At 42.7% G+C, this 21,508-nt stretch overlaps 1 protein-coding gene across 1 annotated transcript in view; it reads left to right on the plus strand.

The window, feature by feature from the left end:
- Positions 1 to 21,508, plus strand: part of LOC126237376 (dynein axonemal heavy chain 7) — a 1,033,797-nt gene that overhangs the window by 329,096 nt on the left and 683,193 nt on the right. Inside the window, exons 15-16 of the mRNA XM_049947460.1 lie at positions 3,536 to 3,773; positions 4,765 to 4,880. Coding sequence (XP_049803417.1) covers positions 3,536 to 3,773; positions 4,765 to 4,880 — 354 coding nt within the window. The remainder of the gene's footprint in view (positions 1 to 3,535; positions 3,774 to 4,764; positions 4,881 to 21,508) is intronic.

Raw genomic sequence — 21,508 nt, forward strand, 5'->3', positions numbered from 1 at the left:
CTCCACTATATGGTGAGTAGGAACTATCCTTTTCATAATTTTGTAGGCCTTGTGTAATACACTTGTTTAAAACAAGCGCCGGCCGCGGTGGTCTCGCGGTTCTAGGCGCGCAGTCCGGAACCGTGCGACTGCTACGGTCGCAGGTTCGAATCCTGCCTCGGGCATGGCTGTGTGTGATGTCCTTAGGTTAGTTAGGTTTAAGTAGTTCTAAGTTCTAGGGGACTGATGACCACAGCAGTTGAGTCCCATAGTGCTCAGAGCCATTTGAACCAATTTAAAACAAGCCTCAACCCTGATAGTGGCTAAAAGGGGATATACTGTAAATATAAAGTGCAGGGGATAATAATGCCATGCCAAGTCAATACCCTTGTATCAGCTGAGACAAAACAGGAATGCCCAAAACAGTAATGTCCAAAGACACATCAGTTCTAATAAGATGTAATAATGAATGTTTAACTGTGCTTAAGTTTCCAATCACTGCATTTGTGGCTAAGGCTATGCTGTGCTGATTGGCTACAAATGCATACCTCAAGTTTGCTAATACATTGCAGTCTTTATCTTGGCATGACCTGGCTCATGCTACATGATACATGGAGAATGGCTGCAGAAGCATTGTGTATAGATTATTTATTAGCAGGCTGAGATCCACTTTAAACAAAGCAAAACAAGTGGCATTTTCTCGAACTTTTTCCTTGTCTATTGCCTAATTTTATTCTTCTATCTTCTGAAAGCATAACAGCAGAGGGTTGAGGGTGACAGAGACAGATTTTGAGTGAAACTATAGGCCTAATCTGTATAAGCCCATTAAGGGTAGTTGTTGCCCCACACACATTCAGGAATCTGTTCATTCATCCATGTAGATGATCAGACAAAACAACTTTTAGTGATTAATATGTCATTCAGCATGTATTTTATAACAGGTTGCCATTATGTTTGCAAACATGCCTACAGTGTTTCAGAGATATCTTGAGCAATTAATTCAGTGTATCCAGTGTGTTACCGGGGCCAAGTGGGAGCAGCAGCTGCACATTCTACAGATATTGTTTGAGTGGCTCAAACCCCATGGTCTGCATTGTCACCTCAACAAATATGATTTCTTTGAGGCGAGTGTCAAGTTCTTGGGACATATATGTATTAAGTAGAGATGGGATCACACCCTCACCGGACTATCATATATGGCATCCAGAGGTGTCATATGCATTGCTAGAAGTGGCTCCTAAGATCCTCAAAGAACTACAGTCCTTCCTCAGTAAAGTAAATTAATATTCCAAGTTTGTTCCCAATGTTGACCACATTTTCCATCTGCTCAATGAACTGCATAAAAAGGTATTAAATTTGTGTGGTACTGTACTGTCCCATAAATATACTGACAGCACAGAACAGCTCATTGCATTTACATCAAAATCGTTAAATGTGGTGCAGAGGAATTACTTGTACATTCAGAAGGAAGTGTTGACTATCATATATGGCATCCAGAAGTGTCATATGCATTTCTAGAAGTTTAATATGCATTTCTATGGTGCTAGGTTTCAACTGGTGACTAATCACCACATGTCGCTCTGAGTCTGATTCATTTTCTCATTTGCCATGCAGTTCAGGTGCTAAATTTGATGGGCATCAAATTCAGTGTTTTGCTTTAGATGCAAATCAGCAGCACAACCTTAAATAATTTCTGATTACAGCATGTGAAGTAGCAGGAGAAACAGTCCATGATTCACTCCACTGCAGGGTATTGTCTGCTGCATTAACAGATGATGGTGAATGCCAGGTAGTAGTTCCTCCCATGCTCTGCCCCCTGTCCTGAACCTGCACATTGGGAAATGTACAAAATGGAGGCAATAGTGTGGTGTCATGTGTGTTGGCCTGGAGAAGACACCAAGATTGAATGCACTACCCATAACTGCCATGCATGGGCCCACAGCCCCACAGCCCGTCAGGTACAGTGCAGTTGGCCACACCCTGACTACTTCTGGCAAAGAGCACCTATTGATTTCTGGGGAGCAACATGGTTGCTAGTTGTCAGTGCCCTCCCTAATTTTCCATATGTCAAAAGGGTGTCTACATCCATTACGACAACTATTGTCCGTGCCATGTCCATCATATTTGCAATAGAGGGGCACCTTTCACTCAGATTTCTGACAATGGCCCTCAGTTCACTGCATCACCACTTCAGGATTTTGTCAATGGTGCAGCACTGAGCACCTGACCACCATCCCTTTACATCCTGTGTTCAATTTGGAATCTGAGCAGATGGTAAGGACACTTGAAGATTCAGATTTGCAAACTACTGATGACAGCAGAATCCAGGGAAGCGCACACACCATATTCTTTCCCACCTACTGGTCCACCTCGTAAATGGATGTAGTCCAGACAAAATTCTACATGGGTGCCAACCCCACACCCTATTCAAACTGCTGCTCTGAACTCAGCAGGCTCACCCTTCACAGGCAGAAACACACTACCATGTAGGCTCCCATGTCTGGGCTCATACTTTTGGCCAGGACATTGAGTGGCCCCAAGATGTTGCCATCGGCAACAGGGGCAGGCAGATGTTTGAGGTAGATGCCAGAGAGGAGCAGCTCTGCATACAATGTGATGTACCACCCCTACTCCCCCACTGAGTGGGAATGCCATCTGCAACCATTTCAGGGACAAACCAACCCACCAGTCTGCCCTATATTACTGTGACTTCCACCATACATTTGGCATGAACAGGAAGTCAACGATGACCAGTGACAGAAACCAAAAGAGGTAGAAACCTGTCTTCTCCCTACACCATTTCCCGCACCCACCCCAGCCACTGGTGGACCCCTCCCCTCACCACTGATGAAGACTGAACACTTTTGGCCTGAAGTGCCCATGGAGACTGAACTGTAGGACCCATCTCCACCATATTCAGCACCTACTCCCCATCAGACTGGCACAAGCTTCACCCTAGACTCCATTGATTGGCAGAAGATATCAGAAATACTTGAGCTCCTGTGATATGTCCACCTTGCTTTTACGTGAGGTGCAGCAGCTGTGACAAGTATCTCTGGTGTTGCTACCCTCTGGCAAGTGTTTACCTCCAAAAACTGCAGCACAGTTATTGCTAGCCAGCCTCTTGCTAGTCATTGAAGCCTTTCATTGTGCACCATTGAATAGTTGAGTTTAGACCTCATCTGATTAATGATACTGATTTGGATTTGTCCCTGGATTATTGCATAAGCTTAAGATGACATTGCTACACATTGGATTTGTTTCAGATAATTATTTACTCCATTATCTCCAGGGTCATTTACCTCCTATATCATCTGTTTCATTCTGCTGGTATCCATGTTATCTTCAGTGCGAGTTATAATAAACATTGATCACCTACACAGAGTAACACATAAGAGACATATTATTCCTTACAATTCATTCATAATTCAGAAACAAGTTTTATCACCATCACCATAAAGGAAATTCATTACTTAAAGTAAATTTAGTGTTTTTTTTTTTTTTTTTTTGAAATGACTTTCACGTTACACATATTAAAATCTTTGTTCTTTTTCAGAAAGTGAAAGAATCTTTGCTGGCATATCCAACAAAGAAGAGAGATGAATGGGTTCTGGAATGGCCAGGTCAAACTGTATTAGCTGTTTCAATGACTTTCTGGACTTCAGAAGTACATGAAGCAATCAGGAAAGGTCCTATGGGCCTCAGCCAATATCTTGATATGAGTAATGAACAGATAGACAGAATAATTGACTTGGTTAGAGGAAAACTGTCTTTGCAGAACAGGATTACTCTAGGTATTTTTAAATTTTATTTTAAATGATTTATTTAAAATAACTGATTTTATAGTTTGCAGACAGCTCTTCACATACAAAAGCACAAATCCCATTTGTCACAATGAATATTCACCAAAATGAGAAGCGGAACTGGTCTAAAGTTTGGGGGGGGGGAAAAAAAAAAAAAGCGCCATTTCATGTTTTATTTTTATTTTTTTTTTATTTTATAACTGTAGCTTTCCTATCTTTGTTGATGTGTTTCTTTAATCTGTGAGTGAACTTGACCATCAGGTTGTGACTTTTACAAATGGAGACCAATCTCTTGCCATTTTGGTTGGCTCTTGCGAAGGTGGGACAGTTTCCGATCAGTTTCATTTACTTTTGTTCCCAACCAAGTTGAGCATTGAAATCGCCCTTAAGAAACTTCATATGGTGTTAGGTACTTTAACTTGTGTTTCATCCAGCAGACCCCATTTGTTTCCATCCTTTGTAGGGGTATGTGTGTTAAGTAGGGTGTAAGTTATTTTGGCATGTTTGATTTCTGATACAGACAGTCTATCATTCACTGGTTCAAAATTTGTGGCTGTTTACAGAGGCTGGTCCTCATGACAAATGCAGTTCCAAGCTTCTGCAAAAGAATATTGTGATTTGAACATTGCATTAGAATGACCACAAAAATCTCAGTGAGACCTCCCACCCACCACCCTCTGTGATACTTGTACTGTATAAATAGAAGCTGGTACCTATTGGTGGAGTGCACATTAGTGCTTTTAAGAGTTACCCATTTTTTGGATAAGGGAAGACCCTTATTTTATGTGCAAAATCATGATGTGTCATTAGTCTTTTATGATTTTGTTTCATTTCACCACTTTTACATATTTTTGTAGGAAGCTATGCATATTATGTTCATCGGTCTAGTTTTAAACATTAGTTTAGTGTATATTCCTGTGGCTGTACTGCATTTCAGACATGTGCTGCAATATTTGATGACAATGACTTTAAATTATTGCAGGTGCTCTTGTAGTTCTGGATGTCCATGCTAGGGACGTGCTTGCAGGGATTATTGACAAGAATGTTTTAAAAGATGATGACTTCCAGTGGTTATGTCAACTTCGTTATTATTGGGAGGTAACTCTTAGCAAGAAATTTACTTTTCTAACTAAGGAATCATTAAAGATAATTTTGATGTTGGTAACTTAGAATGAACTTCTAATATGTTAAGATTCGTAAAAGCACAACCAGCATTTCTTATATGTTTTATAATGTTACTCTTTCATTTTAAGATGTTTTTCTAGGTGAACACACAGTTTGATGCTTATTAGTCTGCATTCTCGCAAATTAAATAGTAAAAGAAGAGTAGCATCTTCCCCCAACTTACCCTGCCAGGAATATATTTAAAAATGTTTGAATCACTATCATTTGGCAATTCTTAAAATTGTTTTATTAGTAGAAAGTTGAGAAAAATGGAAGAAGAAAGTGTTAGTGCTGAAGTGCTTAAAGGAAGACAAACTGTGGATAAGGAAAACCAAAATAGTAATGAATTAACAATCAAAAGTCATATTATTATTTAATAACAATTACACCACTTTGTAAGCAATACATCAGAGATTGGGCTAAATGGGGTAGAAATGGAAATGAAGGAAAAGTAAATGCAGAAGATTGTAAGGAGAAAGTAACTGGTCTTTCTGGAGGGGCTGCCAGAAGATAGGTACAAATGTGAGAACTAAGGTGTGATTATAATAAGTAAGAAAAATAAACTTTTAAAGAAATAAATTATAAAAATAAACAAAAAAATATTTTTAGAGTAGGACATAAATTAATTTAAATACCTGAGGAGAATAATAATAATGGGAGGAATCAAGGCTTGGGTGAGAACAGAAGACCTAAGCATGTTGACAGTGGTGTGAACTATATTCATGTAGATGGCAGGAGCCACACACCTGATGGAATGCCAGTTTGCACCTATGTCCAGAAGCAGTGATATTGGGAGAGAAATGCAGATGACTGATCAATAACAATTCTCATGCATTATACAGCTCACTGAACTGATTTTGGACTTTCAAGTGTTCTTGTTTACATTTATAATCCACTCTTGGAACTTATTCCAGGCTCATAATCAGCACATCCCAGTATTGAGATTACAGTTGTTTTTGTTTTGACACAATGGATGGCCTTAACAGTTACCTTATTGAAAGGTTACTGCAGCTATCCTTCCCACCCCTCCTACCATGGTAGTCTGCCATCCACTGAACCTACACAATATACTTGTCCATCCTTACACAACCCCTGCTCCCAATCCTCATGGCTCATACTCCTATAATAGACCTAGATGCAAGACCTGTCCCATACATCCTCCTACCACCACCTACTCCAGTCCGGTCACTTACATTACCTATCACATCAAAGGCAGGGCCACCAGTGAAACCAGTCATATGATCTACAATCGAAGCTGCAGCCACTGTGCTGCATTCTATGAAGGCATGACAACCAGCAAGCTGTCTGTCCGCATGAACTGCCACTGACAAACTGTGACCAAAAAACAAGTGGACCACCCTGTACCCGGACACGCTCTCAAACATGCTACCCCTCATCTCAATGATGCTTCACAGCCTGTGCCATAAGGATCCTTCCCGCCAACACCAGCTTTTCTGAATTGTGCAGGTGGGAACTTTCCCTACAATACATCCTACGTTCCCATAACCCTCCCGGCCTCAACCTTTGTTAGTCACTGTCCTCACCCATCCAGCCCCCTCCCTGTTCCCATTCCAGCACTACACAGCCATCATTTCACCGCCACACCCAGTCTTTTAATTTCTCTTATTTTTATTTTTATTTCTCTCCTTTCCTCTACTTACCCCCTCCCCCGTCCACACCTTCTCTCCTACCCTCCATCTAAATTACAACACTTAACTATCCACCACTCCCACCATACTATCCCTCCTCCTCCCCGCCCCAGCCTCCTCCTTACCCCCACCCAGTTGCCACTCCCGTCATGCACGGGTGCTGCTGCTCGTAGAGTAATTTCTGCTCTCTGAGACTGCGGATGTGTGTGCAAGTTACATTTGCGTGAGTGTGTGTGAGTGTGTGTGTGTGTGTGAGTGTGTGTGTGCGTGTGTGCGTGTGTGTATGTGTGTCTACTGCTGACAAAGGCCTTAATGGCCGAAAGCTATGATTGTGTGCCCATTTTTACTGTGGCTATTGCAGCTCAGCATCTCTGATATATGGTGAGTAGCAACTTTCCTTCTCTCGTATTGTTACATTCCATCCTGGATTTTCCATTGTTTGATAAAAGAAATTATTCAGATAGTGAAGGGAGATGAAAATTTAATAGTCATCGGTAACTGGAACTCAATAGTAGGGAAAGGAAGAGAAGGAAACGTAGTAGGTGAATATGGAATGGGAGTAAGGAGTGAAAGAGGAAGCTGCCTGGTAGAATTTTGCACAGAACGTAACTTAATCATAGCTAACACTTTGTTCAAGAATCATAAAAGAAAGTTGTATACATGGAAGGAGCCTGGAGATACTGGAAGGTCTCAGATAGATTATATAATGGTAAGACAGAGATTCAGGAACCAGGTTTTTAATTGTAAGACATTTCCAGGGGCAGATGTGGACTCTGACCACAATGTATTGGTTATGAACTGTAGATTAAAACTAAAGAAACTGCAAAATTTGAGGAGATAGCACCTGGATAAAGTGAAAGAACCAGAGGTTGTAGAGAGCTTCAGGGAGAGCATTAGGGAATGATTGAGAAGAATGGGGGAAAGAAATACAGTAGAAGAAGAATGGGTAGCTTTGGATGAAATAGTGAAGGTAGCAGAGGATCAAGTAGGTAAAAAGATGAGGGCTAATAGAAATTATTGGGTAACAGAAGAGATATTGAATTTAATTGATGAAAGGAGAAAATATAAAAATGCAGTAAATGAAACAGGCAAAAAGGAATACAAATATCTCAAAAATGAGATCGACAGGAAGTGCAAAATGGCTAAGCAGGGATGGCTAGAGGACAAATGTAAGTATGTAGAGGTGCATATCACTAGGGGTAAGATAGATACTGCTTACAGGAAAATTAAAGAGACCTTTGGAGAAAAGAGAACCACTTGCATGAATATCAAGAGCTCAGATGGAAAACTAGTTCTAAACAAAGAAGGGAAAGCAGAAAGGTGGAAGGAGTATATAGAGGGTCTATACTAGGGCGATGTTCTTGAGGACAATATTATAGGAATGGAAGAGAATGTAGATGAAGATGAAATAGGAGATATCATACTGCGTGAAGAGTTTGACAGAGCACTGAAAGACCTAAGTCAAAACAAGGCCCTGGGAGTAGACAACATTCCATTAGAACTACTGACAGCCTTGGGAGAGCCAGTCCTGACAAAACTCTACCATCTGGTGAGCAAGATGTATGAGACAGGTGAAATACCCTCAGACTTCAAGAAGAATATAATAAATCCAATCCCAAAGAAAGCAGGTGTTGACAGATGTGAAAATTACCGAACTATCAGTTTAATAAGTCACAGATGCAAAATACTAACGCGAATTCTTTACAGATGAATGGAAAAACTGGTAGAAGCGGACCTCGGGGAAGATCAGTTTGGATTCCGTAGAAATGTTGGAACACGTGAGGCAATACTAACCTTACGACTTACCTTAGAAGAAAGATTAAGAAAAGGCAAACCTACGTTTCTAGCATTTGTAGACTTGGAGAAAGCTTTTGACAATGTTGACTGGAATACTCTCTTTCACATTCTAAAGGTGGCAGGGGTAAAATACAGGGAGCGAAAGGCTATTTACAATTTGTACAGAAACCAGATGGCAGTTATAAGAGTCGAGGGGCATGAAAGGGAAGCAGTGGTTGGGAAAGGAGTGAGACAGGGTTGTAGCCTCTCCCCGATGTTATTCAATCTGTATATTGAGCAAGCAGTAAAGGAAACAAAAGAAAAATTCGGAGTAGGTATTAAAATTCATGGAGAAGAAGTAAAAACTTTGAGGTTCGCCGATGACATTGTAATTCTGTCAGAGACAGCAAAGGACTTGGAAGAGCAGTTGAACGGAATGGACAGTATCTTGAGAGGAGGAATTAAGATGAACATCAACAAAATCAAAACGAAGATAATGGAATGTAGTCAAATTAAATTGGGTGATGCTGAGGGAATTAGATTAGGAAATGAGACACTTAAAGTAGTAAAGGAGTTTTGCTATTTAGGGAGTAAAATAACTGACGATGGTCGAAGTAGAGAGGATATAAAATGTAGACTGGCAATGGCAAGGAAATCATTTCTGAAGAAGAGAAATTTGTTAACATCGAGTATAGATTTAAGTGTCAGGAAGTCGTTTCTGAAAGTATTTGTATGGAGTGTAGCCATGTATGGAAGTGAAACATGGACGATAACTAGTACGGACAAGAAGAGAATAGAAGCTTTCGAAATGTGGTGCTACAGAAGAATGCTGAAGATAAGGTGGGTAGATCACGTAACTAATGAGGAGGTATTGAATAGGATTGGGGAGAAGAGAAGTTTGTGGCACAACTTGACTAGAAGAAGGGATCGGTTGGTAGGACGTGTTTTGAGGCATCAAGGGATCACAAATTTAGCATTGGAGGGCAGCGTGGAGGGTAAAAATCGTAGAGGGAGACCAAGAGATGAATACACTAAGCAGATTCAGAAGGATGTAGGTTGCAGTAGGTACTGGGAGATGAAGAAGCTTGCACAGGATAGAGTAGCATGGAGAGCTGCATCAAACCAGTCTCAGGACTGAAGACCACAACAACAACAACACCTTCGGCCACCCTGTGGCTGATAGGTAAACTAATTGTATGGATTTCCATTGTGGTGTGGTGGTGCATAATGATGCCATTCATTCATATGCACATGACTGTTATAGTTTCCAAAGCCATTGCTGTTACCGTAGTTGCTCCTACTATTTGGGTTGTGTTCATTACCGTTATGATAACTAGGCATGGCTTGCCCATCCTCATGAATTAGATCTGTTGAGTTGAGCACTGAGAGAAAATACTCGAGATCATATTCAGGAATAGTTACTAATTTTTCCCTATCATTTGCAGGCAACTTGTTCTTTAAGATTTTCAATACATCAGCATGGGATATCAGATTATTCAAGTAGTGTGTCTTGTTTGGATATGTTTGGAAATAGTTCTATAGCCACTTGGCAAGTAGACTTTTTTGTCTATCCAATTAAATAATTTAGATATATTTTTCCCACGTGGAATGTTTCCCTCTATTACAATTAAATAATTTTATCAATAATTGATTGTTTTTGTTGCAAATATAGTGTGTCATAGATTTAAACTCACTCAGAACTTTAGAAATCACATCATCATACATACTACATTCCTGACAATGGCGGAAAAAAAGAAAATAAAAAAAAAAATTGATACTTATGGTTCAGGCCTGTAAGGTTTCAGTTGAGCGATATTGCATAATCCAAACAATTTCTTGGATTTAGGATACACAAGTCTGTATGCATCAGGATGCGGATTTTCAAGAACTTTGAATGGTCCTATATAAATATCGAAAAATTTCTTTATCTCAGATGTCAACACTTTAGATTTCTCTATGGCTTTCACCCACACAAGATCTTCTTCCCCAACTTAGAAAATCTGCCTCTTATATCATACCTCTTCTTTCTCCTATCCCCTTACTTTTTGATCATCTCCCTAATACACTCTTCTCTCTCTTGCAGTGACAGAATTTTACTTTGAGGAAACTCTATATTCTCAGAAATAAAGTTAGCTGGTCTGTGATTAAACATGGTTTCATATGATGAAAAATCAGTCGAATGTTGTAAGCTGTTCATAATATCCTGAAACTCACTGACATAATCTATCCAACTGGTATGGTTCTTAGTACAATATGTTCTAAACAGTCTTCCAATTTCTCTCATATATCTTTTTGCAGGGTTACTCAAAGGATGGTGCACCAATGATAGAATATTCCTTGTTTTTGTGTGATCAACAAAATCTTTCCAACCTAGTGATGTTGTGGCGCCGATGAGGTCATCACCAGCATCGATATGTGTTCATTTTCAGACTATGAGGTTCGTCTTTGGACTCTGAGCATTGTCTTTGTTCTGTTCCGCCATGTTCAGTTCTTTGTGAGCCTTGCATGTGTTTAGGTGAATAAATGAACTACTGTTAAATGGGAGTTGTTTGGTGTAACCAACCCTCACCTCACCTCATTGGTGATCCCGAGTTGTAAAGTTTTGCGTTTTTGCCATTTTACTGTGTCTGCGACCTCCGCATCGGTTATTTCCGCATGTATTACATCGACACATCATTCGAACAATGATTCGGCCCAGCGCCTAACACCAGATTTTGTGATCGACATGCATCATGTTGCGGGCGATGTACACCCGCCAGGACTGCAACACGATGCCTCTCACTCGATGATTCCGCCGATTTCGCCGGACGTTTTTGAGCCTGCAACAATAAGTGAGGTTAGGAGTGCGCATGACTCTGGCTATCAAATGCCTTTGTTTCCGCCACATGTGCCCTCCCTCATCGACTGTGCAGTTACCTCTTACAGATCTCCGTGCAGTGCGGGACCAATGCTGATTTCTGCAAATGCTTTGTCGGACAGTCTACTACTGCCAGGACAATGATTTGCCACACTGCAATCTGTGCAATACCATGCTGATACCTGCCACATGGCCGGAACTGCTTCGTTCACAGGTCAACCTCCTCAGCATCTGACCACTCCTGCGCCTGCCTCAGTTCAGCATCAGCACATGCCTTCCTACTTCGATACCTCGGCCTGCAACAGGAACAATAACTTGTTATCTGTGCCTGACCTCCACCTCCGTCCCACTGCTACGCCTCAGTGTTTTGTGCCATGACATTCACCTTATCCGCACACCGTTTTGAGTGGAGTGACTATGAACAGTGAACATCATTTCCCACACTGTGCTTCTGGACAGCCCGCACCTCCGCAGCCTCCCTGCAACACAGGTGGCCCCGGCTCTGATCATACGTCGAGCTTTCCGTGGACTAACACGCATTCTCAAACTTTGAACTTTTTCTTGGCTGTCTCCCCCGCGCCGGCTCCAGTCGAGCTTCTGCTACCATTCTCGGCACATCTCGGTGCCTCGTCCTTGTCGGTCTTCCATGATGCGTCAATCCAAACACACCTGCAACATGTTGAGCTTCTGCAACTGCAATCGGCACATGACTGTGTCTCACTCGTGTCGGCCTTCCGCATCGCGATGGATCGCACTCAACCACAACGTGTCATCTTCATGCTGCCAGCCGAACAGCTGTCGTTGCCACATCCCCTGGAGGCACACTCTCATGGAATACTATAGCTACAACAGTTCGATTCAGGCAGTGGCCCGACAAACTCAACTCGACCTGTTCTTCCGAACATTCTACAACGCTTACGGAGGCTGCCACCATTTAATCCCGACAGAGCAACAACCTGGTTCAAAATTGTGGATGAAGTGTGTGACCATTACAAACTCGATGAGTCAGCCAGGTTTCTGTGCCTCATCACCCACCTGCACGACCAAGAGGACTTTATTGCTGACTTGGTCGACACCCCGGACTCATCTACCCGGTACACTCTAGCCAAAAACACAGTTCTACGTCGGCTTGCACACTCAACTGAGGCAGCAATACGGCAAGTGCTCCACATCGAGCAACTAGGCAATGACAAACCTTCCCGGCTCTGGAGATGGCTACGTGCCCTGGTCAGCGCCGATCTACTCTCTGAGACAGCTCTCCTCGCCGTCTGGTCAGATAAACTATCTCCTCACATCTGCTTTGCTCTGGCTCAAAGGTCTCCCGAACCTGTCGAGCAAAGAATGACAATTGCTGACAAGCTACACAATGCATCACTGCTCTATTTCGCCAGCCACTGCCTACCTGACAAGTCTCAGCTTCAGGGTCATCGTCCTGTGGCTGGACGTGGCTGGGGCCATACTGTGCCGACTGTTCCACTCGCTCCGGGAAGCAGTAAACAAGCAACTGAGACATCAGCGGCTCCACTCATGGCCACACCCCCTCCTGCAACCGAACCTGCTTCGGCCACCGAACCTCGGCCACCGCCACTGGCATCGAACTTTCTGCAGGAAATGCAACTGCACTACCCATACTGTTACTTCCGCACATGGTTTGGTGAGGCGGCACGGAACTGCAGACCACCCTGCTATTTCCCAAACGCCAATCGCAGGTAGATCCGGGTGCCACCTCCTGTGCACAACATGACAGGCTCCCCCCAGTGCTCCATTCTGCCTGGGAATGACCAGATAATTGTGGACGACTTTACATTAAAGACATTTTGTCAGGATACCTTTTCCTAGTGGACACAGGCGCCGATGTTTTGCTGCTGCCTACATCCTTAGCGTTGTCGAACATCCGCCCTCATTATACTTCACTGCAAGCCGTGAATTCAACTCAACTACAATGCTCGGGTTCAACTTCCCACAACATCTCACTCTCCGCAAACTGCAAACTCGAATGGACTTTTTTAGTGTGCGAAATTGACGAACCTATACTAGGCATTGACTTCTTGCGACACCATAAACTTTCACCGGACCTAGTACGAAACACCGTGTCTCATCATCTGTCCCAAGACTCACTTCCCCTGTGCTCCGTCAAGCAACCCCCTTGTGACACATCGGTCCGGGCTCATCTCATCCAAACATGCTCGTCCCTGTCGCCAACGTTACAAGAAATCATGCACAAGTGCCTTGTCGAGCTTGAACACTTCGCTTGCCTATGCAAGGAAAACTTCGAGCTCTCCCTCCGGCTCTACAAAACACAGCTCCAGCTCTCCGATGCAACAAAGGAATTACAGACACTACAGCAAGGACAAAGCAAGGTCAGTAAGTGCACCGAATCTGCTTGCACTCCTAGCTATCGAGCCTCCATGTGTTTACCTCCCGCTACCCCTGAACAACTGTGCTATCAAGACTACCATTACATGTACTGACAGTTCTGCAGGGCCACACCCTCCTAACATGGCAGTGCTTGACACTCGGCCGGACACAAGTGCACATGCGCGACGAGGGTCACGTGTTCACGAATTGTTGGCTCCTACCCCGCCCCTCACGGACAGCATCTCAAACTATGCAACTTCAGCTCCTGCGTGCTGCCATGCGACTGCCACTGACAACACAAACAGTGCACTTGTGCAAAACATTTTGCCCCCAACCCTGCTGCCACAGGCCGCACCCTCGGACAATGGACTCACTAACGGCTCACGAGCTCTACCGAGCTCATCCGACCACGGTGCCACTGCTTCGGGCTGGCGGCCATCTTGTCGCGTTGGCTCCTGGAACACTTTGCCCCCTTGGCTCCCGTTGGATCCGCTGAGTGGCTCCAAATACCATGACCACGCCTCGCCTTCCCTGCCCGCCACACATTGTAAACAAACTGCCTCCTGTGCCGCCAGCAACATTTCCATCGTCACCAATGACACGGTTCACAAGCTTCGCGTCACACCAGGTCCCCTGATCTCCAGTAAACCATGCTGACTTTGTCCCAAGTGCCTCTCCGACCTTAAAAATCTGATTTCTGAACTACTAAGCTCCAGCATCACTGAACCCTCTGCCAGTAGCTGGTCTAGGTCCATACACATGACACCCAAGAAAGACGGGTCCTGGCGCATGTGCAGAGACTACCGTCGACTAAACTCTGGAACATTTATGGACACCTACCCCATACCCAACATTGCCGACTTTACCAGTTCCCTCGCAGGTGCGACCACATTCTCTGTCATTGATTGCAAACGGGCCTACCACCAGATCCCCATGGCACCTGAGGACATCGAGAAGACAGCAATCACCACCCCGATCAGGTTATTTCAGTTTCGATTCATGCCATTCGGTCTAAAAAACGCAACCCAGACCTGGCAACGCTTCATCAACGAAGTGCTATTCGACCTAAAATTCTGCTTTGCATATCTTGATGACATTCTTGTGTTCAGCTCCTCCATCGAGGACAACATTCGACATGTACAAACTGTTATGAACACTCTCGCAGCAGCAGGCATCGAGACCAACCAGGACAAATTGCAGATACATCAACCTGCTGTCACTTTTCTTGGTTTTCGGGTCTCTGCCGACGGCATTTCACCGCCCCCTGGGGAAGTACAAACAATACTAAACCTACCCAGACCTTCATCTTTCAGAGATCTCCGACACTTTCTGGGGACGGTTAATTATTATCGTTGACATCTACCTCGGGCTGCGGAGATTCAGGCTCCTCTGACAGATGCCTTGGCAGGCACCAACACTTCTGGCTCTCGGCCTGTTCCATGAACCCCTGCTATGACTCACTCTTTCACTGCCCTCAAAAATCTTCTTGCCGAGGCCTGCACCATCGTGCATCCTCATCCCAATGCACAGCTTTTCATCACCACATACGTGAGCGGTACTGCCATCGGCACTGTCCTTAGCCAGACAATCGACGGCCAAACTTCGCCTCAGCAGTCCTTCTTGTGCAAGTTCACCAATGCACAATGGAAATATTCCGCATTTGAAGGGAGTTGCCCGCGGTCTACGAAGCGATCAAGTATTTTAAGACTGATGTTGACGGACGTCCTTTCTATGTTTTAGCGGACCACAAACCCCTGGCTGCGGCCATTACAAACCCACCAGCTGACCCGCCTCTTCGCCGCTTTGGATACGTGGACGTCATATCTCAGTTCACCACTGATATCAGACACATAAAGGGTGCTGACAATATAGTTGCTGATTTCCTTTCACGATTCAACGCCATCCATTCGCTGTTAGACCTCTCTGAACTGCCTAACCTCCAACCTGCCGACCAGGAAACATGAAACCTGATTTCAGACTCTACTTCTTCACTGCACTTTGTCTGTACCATCTTCTCTGGCATTTCTGGTGAGATGTGGTGCGACGACAGTACGGGCACATTACGCCTCCTCATCCCAGTCACATTCTGTCGACCTGTCTTCAACGCATTGCATAATTTAGCCCACCCCGGTGTTTGTGCATCCGCCCGCCTCGTAGCGGAGCGCTTTGTGTAGAGAAATGTCAACAAGGTCTGCCAGCAAAGGGCACGCTCTTGCGTCACGTACCAACGCTGCAAAGTACACGAGCACACTTCACCCCCTGTTGTCACCTTTTCGATCCCTTCTGGGCGTTTCCAGCATATTCATATTGACATTGTCGGCCCTCTCTCCCCCTCTAACGGTTTTCGTTATGTTCTCTTGTCTATTGACCGAACAACTTGCTGGGTCAAGCTCTCCTCCAACCTCACCCTCTACGCCTGTCTCACCCACTCCATTGAGTGACTTCCAGCTCCAATCGTCGAGCTCTCCTCCGACCTCGCCCTATACACCCGTCTCACACTCTCCTCGGAAGGACGACGGTTCAATCCCGCGTCCGGCCATCCTGATTTAGGTTTTCCGTGATTTCCCTAAATCGCTCCAGGCAAATGCCGGGATGGTTCCTTTCAAAGGGCACGGCCGACTTCCTTCCCCATCCTTCCCTAATTGATGAGACCGATGACCTCGCTGTCTGGTCTCCTACCCCAACAAACCAACCAACCAACCACACTCTCCGTCGAGTGACTTCCAGTTTTAATCGTCAAGCTCTCCTCTGACCTTGCCCTCTACTCTGGTCTCATGCACTCCATCGAGTGACCACATGCTCCCCACGTCGAGCACCTACGATCACGCCCTTGCCGCTGGTCCCTTCGACCTCTCCATCGTCGCCTGCCTTGCCATGTCGAGGTTTCTCATGCCACCCCCCCCCCCCCCTCCATCTTGAACCTGCCCTTGCTCGAGGTATTAGTGCCTGTCCCCCCATCTCAATAATACTGCACGATTATACACTGTTCGTCATGTGTTTCTCTTCATCCAGTGCTCATGACACAACCTCCACCATTTCCTGCCACCTGGTGAAATGTGTTCCCCTCCTGCCCGACGTCGACCTGGACATGCTTCATGTGTTCGCCACACCCACCAGAGTCATCGTTGTTGTTGCTCTGTTCGACCCGCAAACTGCTGGCCTACCTGTCGCCGCACGACCAGCACGCCCAGTACGATGCCCGGCTCGCTTCAACGACTTCCAGGTTCAATGGGCGAAACTTCCTTCACGACATCTACCCACACAGCTCTCCGACGACGCTGTCGAGCTGACCGTGGTCCGGCTCCCGGGGACCACCCCTGCCGATGCCTTAGTCACCCCCCCTCCCCCCCCTCTCAAGAGTACTCCGTACTGCAGGGGGGGGGGGGGGGAGGGGGGGTGCTATGTGGCGCCGATGAGATTGACATCAGCATCGATATGTGTTCGTCTTTGGACTCTGAACATTGTCTTTGTTCTGTTCTGCCATGTTCAGTTCTTTGTGAGCCTTGCATGTGTTTAGGTGAATAAATGAACTACTGCTAAATGGGAGTTGTTTGGTGTAATCAACCCGAACGTCACCTCAATGTAAACTGAGAACCACGGTCAGATAAAATTGTTATAAGAGTACCCACCTGACAAAAATTTGTGTTTTCAAATTTAGACATGATTTGCTTACTGATAGCAATCTTAAGAGGAAACAGCTTTATGAACTTCAAAAATACATTAACCACCACAAAAACATAACAAAATCCATTCTTAGACTTGGGCAAAGGTCCATAAATGTCCACAGACATGAGTTCTAGGTTACTATTACACAGTATGTTTTGCATTTGGCCTCTATTTGTTTGGTTTTCATATCTGCCACAGCTTGCAGTCTTCTGCTTGAGTCTCCTTCCTATGTTATAAAAACAGATGTTTTCCTGAATCTTTTGCATACATCTGGTTGGTCCACAATGACCAAAACTCTCATGTTCATAAGTAATTAAAGTATCAATACATTGTTCCGTGATGAACATAGTTTCCAATCATCCAAGTCAACCTTAAGTCTCCTGAATAAGATACCCTTGTGTACTTTATAATATTGTTCTGTCTTTTCTCCTCCTTTCTTACCCAATATGCTCTTAACCAATTTCCAATTTTGATCATGATTTTGATACCTATGGATGTCTTTGCATAAAGGTAGCCTAGACAAAGCATCAGTGACTACATTGTCTGTGCCCATAATGTATCTGATTTTATAATTGAGTTGCTGTAAAAACAAGGCCCAATGAGTAATTCTGTTACTGTACAGATTACACACCTGAAGATAACAATGCTTTGTGATCAGTATAGATGATGACTTTGTGACCTAGTAGATAATTTTTAAACTTATTGAATACCCAATGTACAGCCAAAAGTTCTTTCTCAGTTACAGTGTATGTCTTTTCATGCTTCTGCAATACTCTGCTAGCAAATTTAAGAGACCTATGTTCATTAACACCATCAATTTCAATCTCATGAAATAAATGAGCAGCCAAACCAACATCACTGCTGTCTGTCATGATACTAAAAGAAAGAGACAAATCTGGTCTGAATGATATCTGACTTCGACACAACTGTCCTTTGATCTCATGAAAAACATCCTGACATTCCTGATTCTAATCCCAAATGGTATTATTCTTCAAAAGTTCACACAGGCATGAAGCATTCAAAGGTTTGCTGCTACAAAATTTTCTAAGCAATCCAGTTAACCCAAAAAATGATTTAAGCTGTTTTTTGTTGCAAGAAGCAGGAAAATTAGCAATAGCATTGAGTTTCTCTTTGTGAGGCGCAATTCCTTTCTTAGATACATGTCCTAAAAATTTAACTTCTTCCACACCAAATTTACACTTTTAACAGACCTCTTCATTCGTAAATCTCCACAGTCTATAAGTTGTCCTACTCCTTTGTCCACATGGTGACTTTAGGAACTATAGGAGGTTCAAATTTATAGTCAGAGGTTGTTAACAAGTACGAACAGTGTTGGTACTTAGCTTTTACACTGATCTATTCATTATTGTCTTCATAGTATATCTTGGCCTCGTTAAGTCTAGGAGTGATTCCACTGAGAGGTTCCCACAGTTTTCGTTATGTTAGGATGAGACTAACAGGTTTGCATGGTAACGTGGTATTTTGTTTTTTAGAGAAAAAGTTATTTTAGTTTATGCACATCACATATTTAATAAATCTCACATGTAACACTTCTACACCGATATAAACTAACACATCGTCTTCCGCCATATCTGTATCACCACCTCACCCAACTGACGCTAGATATAAAAAGACTGCGAACCTCATGTTCCAAAGATCCACTTCCTCCCCGCATGACCAAAGATAACAGTCTCTTTGAGTTGTTCAACTTGAAGTCAAAGACAATATTTACATAAAATATTACATGTAAAGAAATTACAGGACTACATGATTTTATGCTTTGTTTTATACTTACCAATTTTCGAAGTCATACCTCCTGATCCAACTCTGACACCGCATCTCTTAACAGTCCAAATGTTATTCCCAAGTCTTTTCAGTGATCAAAATGTCATCAACATACACAGTTTTGAACTCACTGCATTTCCCAAGACAGAATCCAGTGCTCTTATGAAGTCAGCTGCAGATACATTTAGCCCAAATGGCACCACACAGTATTGTAAACACTTATCTCCATACAAAAATGCAGTATACGTTCTAGAATTAATTTCAAGTGGGATATGATGAAATCCAGAGGTCAAGTCCACATTACTCATGTATTTTATATAATCAAATTTGTATAACAGCCTGTCCATGTTCTCAGGAAGGTCATTCTCTCTGATAAGAAACTTATTAAGATGTCAGAATCCAAAACAATTCTCACTCCACCATTTCTCTTATTTACCACAACTAAAGAATTATTGTAAGTACTCCTACTTCTCTCAATTACCTGCCACATTTCCATTTTCTGAATTTCTTTCTCAGCATCTTTCCTTTTTGAAAATGGTATATACAGCTTGAGAAAGCAAGGTTGATGGTCTCTAAGGTAAAGCATACACTGATAGCCTCTCACTTTCCCTGGTCTTTCACTGAACACATTTCTGAACTCCAGTAACAAATTCCTAAGTTGTTCTTTTTGTTGGTCATTAAGGGTTGTAGCTTCCCTTACTTTAGAATCTACTACACTTTAAAAATCCTGGTTCTCTGTCTTGTCAAAATCTATATCATCATCAAACAATTGGTACTCACTTTGGTTCACAATGTTTTGCAAATAGTTACTAGTTTTCCCACAGTTTAAAATACAGAAATTAGTTTTTTCGTAAGTATTAGTTTTGGTTTCCAAAATAAACAATTCTGAACATTCCATCCAAAACAAGCCTCAACAATCACTATCCAATCCATACCAAGAATTATATTGTCTTCCAAACTAGGGATCACTAAGCATTCATGTTCGAAGCTTTTGTCTTCTATACTAAAAGTACCTGAGAGTTTACCAATTTGCTTTGCTTACCTGTAGCTTCTTTTATCTTTACACCTACAATGGGAATTTCCACTAAATTCTTACTATACTTGATCTTGTCTCAAAATTGTTCAGATATACCACAAATCAGGCTACCTGTATCAATCAAACAGTTACCTTCCGACTGATCAATCTTTATTTTAATGTAATGACACCCAAAGTCTGAATCGTCTTCTTTTTTGTCAGACACTTCATGCAAAAGATCACTCTCAGTTTCATCAGATGCTACATCCACACTGTCTTTACATGGTTTTATCAACTTTAATGGTATCATAATATTACTTTGGTTACTCATGTCATCAGGTAAAGAAACACTATGAATGGATTCCATAGCAAACCAACATCACTTGCTACAGAAGGAACACAAAATGGATTACTGTCAAAATTACACTTCCTGCTTAGATTTCCTTTCACCTGATTCCACCAAATGGGATACAAATTTTGACTAACCACAGTTAACTTATTCTAGAATTCACATTTATCCATGTTATTATCAATCTGGCCCCAAACAAACTTCAAAAATTTTTCACCTTTATTCTCTAAGCTCACAGATAACTCACCTTTACTGTTGGGATCACTACTCTGCATGACATTAATGAAAAACTGTTTTTCTGGGACTGGTATTCCATGACTTTCACTTACTTTACCTGTATTGTAAACATCATTCACAAACAACTCTGAAACTTCATTATTCTTAAATTACACCAATACCTGATGCTCACCATCATCATATTACTCCACAATTATCTCATCAATAACATCACAAACACTACAAGTCTCATCTCTGTGAAAGTCACTTACCTCACCTACATTCAATTGCAATAAGCCACACGTCTCAGCCTTACCAACCTTAGTTGTTTCATAGCTCTCATTCATGTCTACATAAAAAAATATCACCTAGTTCAGATCCAATACAGTTATCACCTGATTTACATACATCAATAACACTGTTTTCTGACAAAGAGAAGGAATCATTAGTACATACTACATCAAAATTCTCGCTAGTCTCTCATTCTGGTTTGTGATTAGCACCTACATCACCATAATTAGCCATAGTATTCCAAAACTTTTGATCGAAACATAAATGAGAAATCTGATATTCTTTGTGTTCAGTTTCAGATACATGTGCCATATCATTATTGTCTAATTGTGACTGTAACTTGGGGGACCTGTGCTCATTGTGTTTCTACTACTTTTAACAGAAAACTGTTTAGGGAAGTATTATGGATTGAATATGTACCAAATGATGATCTGCACACAAATGATGGTGGAGTGCCATGAAGAACTCAGTACTGTCTAATATAGTGTCATAATTGAAAATGATGTGAATAGAGATAACCATGAAAGGTGGGCAAAAAATTAAGTACAAAAATTCAAGTTTTGAAGAGGTGGGACACTTAGAAGAAAGCTTCCATTATTG

This window comes from Schistocerca nitens, chromosome 2 (assembly GCF_023898315.1).
Source record: "Schistocerca nitens isolate TAMUIC-IGC-003100 chromosome 2, iqSchNite1.1, whole genome shotgun sequence".
NCBI classification, from domain to species: Eukaryota; Metazoa; Arthropoda; class Insecta; order Orthoptera; family Acrididae; genus Schistocerca; species Schistocerca nitens.